Source organism: Nicotiana attenuata, unplaced genomic scaffold (genome assembly GCF_001879085.1).
Source record: "Nicotiana attenuata strain UT unplaced genomic scaffold, NIATTr2, whole genome shotgun sequence".
In the NCBI taxonomy this organism is placed as follows: Eukaryota; Viridiplantae; Streptophyta; class Magnoliopsida; order Solanales; family Solanaceae; genus Nicotiana; species Nicotiana attenuata.
The window spans coordinates 25,031-30,323 of record NW_017672482.1 but is presented as its reverse complement, the minus strand read 5'-3'; the positions used below and the strand labels follow the sequence as shown (position 1 = coordinate 30,323).

General features: G+C 35.3%; 1 protein-coding gene across 1 annotated transcript; it reads right to left on the bottom strand.

Moving 5' to 3' along the window:
- Positions 1 to 2,493: 2,493 nt before the first annotated feature.
- Positions 2,494 to 4,873, bottom strand: LOC109213368 (GDSL esterase/lipase At2g38180-like). The gene is made up of 6 exons (XM_019377161.1): positions 4,694 to 4,873; positions 3,989 to 4,066; positions 3,595 to 3,732; positions 3,365 to 3,441; positions 3,120 to 3,260; positions 2,494 to 2,922 (listed from the first exon to the last, which is right to left on the bottom strand). Exons 1-6 carry the CDS (start codon positions 4,802 to 4,804, stop codon positions 2,754 to 2,756), a joined length of 714 nt encoding a protein of 237 aa, XP_019232706.1. The 5' UTR covers positions 4,805 to 4,873; the 3' UTR covers positions 2,494 to 2,753.
- Positions 4,874 to 5,293: the final 420 nt, after the last annotated feature.

The window sequence follows — 5,293 nt, the reverse complement described above, 5'->3', positions numbered from 1 at the left end:
GACTTGTCCACAAGTTTCGGTTAGATGTCGATGAGTTTCGAATGGGTTTGGATTGTGTCGCGCTCTTATTTGATGTTTCAGCGTCGTTTCATTTGGCATAAAGGGTACCATATAGAGAAAACGACCTTTGATTTGTGATTTGATTGAAACATAGATTCGTATCGTAATTACGGAACCATAGCAACAAGAATCGTCAAATTTCGAGGTCGTATGAGAGAGTTATGCCCATTTTCGTGTCGGAAAAGATTGACGGTTTCTGGTGCGATATTTTGTTCTTCGCGAACGTGAGGGAGGTCCCGCGAACACGAAGAAGGAATTCTTGGTTGAGTGGTCAATGCGAAAAATTGCTCTTCGCAAAAGCGAAGGTCCCCCGCGAAGGCGATGAACAAAAATCACCTGGGCAGTGTTTTAAATTGGCAAACCGAACATTTTAGTATTTTGAGCATATCTTGAATTCTAGAGCTCCATTTGAGGTAATTTTTGCGGTGTTGTTCTCGTCTCAACAAGGAGATGTATAACCTTTATTTTGATAATTTTTTCATGATTATTTTCGTTGGTTATCATTTTTTTATCCGTGTTTGGATTGTAGAAACTGGGGTTTGAGCCCCAAAATTAAGAAATGATAAATTCTTGATTTGAGGGTCAATTCATTGACTAAATTGGATGACTTTTTCTGTATATAGACTATATAATTTATGGGTAACATTTATTTTCGATAATTTTTAGAATTCGACGCGCGAGATCGGGGTTGACTTTTGTTGACTTTTCGTGTGGCATTGAGAATTGTTCCTAAATGATAAATTATGGGTTATTGAGTATGTTTTGATTGGCTTGCGCATTCTTTGACTAGTTTCGTATTGTTTGGCTTTGGGTTTGAGGTGTTAGAGATGCATTGGAGTCGGTTATCGCATTTCGAAGCGAGTTAAGTCTCCTGTCTAACCTTGTGAGGAAAATATTACCCCGTAGGTGTTATATAAACATTATGAGCTACATATTGTGGGAGCTACGCACATATGAGGTGACAAGTGTCCGTGCGTATGCTAGAAATCCTGATTAGGTTCGGGTAGCTTTAAACTCACGCCATACTTTAATTGTGATATTTGACTTATTCTTACCTGTTTAAATGCTTTAATTTACGTTGTTGCATGAGACTAGACTTGCGTAGAGTATCGGACTTGTTATTTTTGATACATGGCGAATTACTTAATTAGCAGTAGAAATTATACTTTCCTTCTATGGATTTCTCCCGTGTTGTACTAAATTATTTGAAGAGTCTCTTAAAATGCATAACTTACACATATATTCGTAAGTAGGGCCAGTGACCTGTCAAGTTTCACTATTTCTATGGAATCGGGCTAAACGCCTCAGTAGTACTATTATGGATCGGCCGTACGACCTCGATAGTATTATGAGATGCATCAATGGTTCGTGTCGATCGACCCTCGACAGTGTATACGATTATGGGATCGGGTTGAACGACCTCAGCGATACTATTATAGGATAGGGCCATGTTGCGCCATGGCAGGAAATCGTGCCTTTACTCTTATGGAATCGGGTCGTTCGCCTCGGTAGAATCGTACGTGATATTTGATAAGAAGTCAGTGTACCCGTGAGTTTTCTTGATTTGAGATGTGGCATTTTATATGGTGTTGACCATCACGTATTCAATTCGAGGTACTGTCCGGCTATTGAGGACCTCGCGTTTGTTCTTCTGTTGAGGATCATATTATGCACTTATATCTGCCTCGTTGTTTCTACCTGCTATGCCTCATATCTGTTTACTTTCATTATACCTGATTTACTGGACCACTAGTAAGTGTCAATGTCGACCCCTCGTCACTAGCTACTTCTTCGGGGTTAGGCTAGATACTTACTAAGTACGCGTTGATTTACGTACTCATGCTACACTTCTGCACTAATTGTGCAGGTACTGAGGCCGGTTCATTTGGTGGTATCTTGGCGCATAGACGCAGCTGCTGAGAGGACTTTATAGTGTGTTGCTTTTCATGTTACGATCCGCAGCACACGTATCTCCATCATATTCATTTATTTTATCCTGTCTATTGTATATTCCAAACAGGTGTTGTATTGGTATTGTACTTCCTAGTAGATGCTCATGCACTTGTAACACTGGGTTTTGAGAATTTCGATTTTGTTTTGTTTATATTTTGACCACATTCGAACAGTTAAATTAATAACATCAACACTTTCTTATGAAAATGAACGACTTCAGTTATTTATTTTAAGTTGCATGTAGATTATCTATTAGTGTGTTGATTTCATGATTGGCTTGCCTAACAGTGGTGTTGGGCGCCATCACAGCCTATAGTGAGATTTGGATCGTGACACTATTGATGTTTGATTGAAAGCTATAAGTATTTTGAAATTTGAACTGGCAAGATATTGGCAAAAAATGTAAATTTACTTTATAACTATGGCAGCAACGGAACACTTGGATGTTAGCTCTCGCTGGTGTTTTCAACAACCATGGGAGAATATCAGAATCACTCATTTATTCGAATATTAATATACTTTCCATAATACATAGCAAGGACAAAAGCATTTTACAAGAAAACAAACCCTTCGAGGAAAAGGCAAAGCCTTAATTCCTAGGAACATTTATTACTCTTTTGCAAAAGAGTTTAAAACATCAAACTGGAAAATGGGAAATGACTAGTACTTGACTTATTCTTGCATATTTTAATATGCACCCAAAATTATAAGCTTTTGGGATACAAGTAATCAGCATAGTTTTATTTATGCTCCTTCAGCAAGTCAAAGTTCATGACAGGACCAATATCAGAAAATTCATCTGGCATCTTTTCCCAATTTAGGCTTGGCTCCCAATCTGCCTCTTTGAGTATCTCCAAGATTTTCTTGACCAAAATGTCACTTCCTTCCTTTGCTAAATGCATCCCATCCCTACAAAAATAAATAAATTTAGAAGCCCACCATTTATTCATGAATTCTTATAAACTTTCCCTCTTTCCTTGGTTCAAAAAGAATTATGACAATATTGTTTCAACTTATGTAGCGTAAATCGCCTGAGCATAAAGTTTAAAAGAAGAAATACTTTAAGAACTTATGGTCTTAAAAATATGTAGCAGAATTCAACTTACCAGAAGACCGTAGTCAACCAATCAGGACGTTCCTGAAGCGCTGACCAAAGGTCTATAACCTTCACGCCTAATTCTTGAGCTAATTTAACACCAGCTTCTGAGTATATGCGACAAGTCTCATTATCTCTACCCCGATTATCGCTGAATTCCAAGAAATAAAGAGAAATGAATAGTTTCAAACCATTGTTAACAGATTTACATGAGAATTAAACAAGAGGCCATCTTTCAATATCAAGGTTAATTACCCATAATATTGGATAAGTTGTTCCTCGTTCACCGGAGGAGCGCTTAGCATAATTAGACGAGTCTTTTCTGAAAGGCTCTGCAAGTGATATATGTGACAAGTCTATGTTAGAATACTAAATAAATTGTAGGAGTAATAGCTAAGAAAAGGTTTCAAATAATGATAACATGTCAAATTTATTAGCGCTCGATATTTATACCATATTAATGAATGTCAATCTTCAAAGTTTACCTTGATATAAAGTGCAATCTTCCTCATGTTTGCAACATATTCTTCAAGAGGGACATGACTGCTGTCAGGAAACTCAGGATGGCAGGAATCATTCCCACCAAAATAAAGTATGACAAGATCAGGCTGAATTTCCGCATCCTACATCGAAATTAAACAAATAATAAATTAAATTTCCATATCAAAAAAAATTATTTTCTTTTGATAGAAAAAAAAAATAAACATCATAAATAATTTGTGGAACATCGACTAGCCAATATGGTCTAAACTCTTTGGTTTATATTTGGATTAAATTCACAACATATAGTTGGTTTATATTTTTTGCAAGAGAAAAGTCAAACAGAAATCATTGTAAAAGAAGGTTACATGCAATATTCCATAAAACATATTTAGGTACCTTTGGAAAAACTTTCTCGTAAATATTAAGAGCCATCCTTGAGTTCCAACCAGCATATCCACGCAAGGTTATATCGGCCTGTTCCAATTATATAATGAAAAGATTAGTTTAAAGTTGAAATGATACTTTCAGCCTATTATTTTTTGCATATTGTATAGAAAAAGTACTTGCTTGGAGTAAATCGTGAAGTTTGTGCCTATAAAAATTTGTCATTAAGAGTAAATCGTGAAGTTTAAAGGTCAAATTATTTTTAAATATAAAAATATAATATTTTTTAAATTGACTAATAAAAAAATAATATTAAATAAAATGGACAGGAGAAAATTTAAGTTCAAAGGGATGTAGATCGAATGAGTTCAAGTGAACCTAGTCTTTTCATTTATACGAAGTACTTTAATAATGGGTTTAATGATAATTTACAACATAAGAGATGAATGTATCAAATTTTAATTCTGAATATGTCTCCACAAACACAGGCAGGGGCAGATGCAACATACAGTTATCGGGTTCAATTGAACCTAGTACTTTCGACGCAGATCATAAATTTATATATAAAAATAACTGAAGTTATAATAAACAGAAGATATGAATACATAACTTTAAAATATAATTAATTGAAAACTAAAATTTTTAAATATTAAGCCCATAGAATTAAAATCTTCTCTGAACATGAACATATTCAAAAGGCAAGAGTAGAAGAAATACCTTGCGAGAGTAGAGGGTATTGAGGGTTGCACCCCAACCTTGAAAGTAGTAGCTGATCTGCACTATTGATGACCCAAATAGGACAAACGATGGACGAATTGGTCCTACCATTTTTTTCCCTTAAATTTTTTTTATGTCTTTTCTCTTAACAAATTTTCCCTTTTGATGCCAGAAACAGTTCCACGTACTGTAGTATTTATAATGGCAGATGCCTACATGTAACAAGATTTTTTCCTCCACGTGCATACAAATATAATAATATGCCATGCACGTTTTATATTCGTTGACCTTTATTCTTTCATCTTTATTTATTCGTTCACCTTTATTCCTACTACTTACTATATTCTAAAAGTTCTATCTTCTCCACACAGTTAGCCATATTATGATTTCTGATTATTTACACTCTCTACTTACTATATTATCACACACATCAAGGGCAATGGACTTGTGAAGACTAATTTTGTCGCACTTTACGTGGGAAATCTTTGGATATGTATTGCGATTATTCTTCCCAATATTGTGGAACCATAGATGTAGATCATGCGGAAAAAAGTTGTCTATTTTTTCACGGACAATTTGGAAACCCCCGCGGGGGGTGGG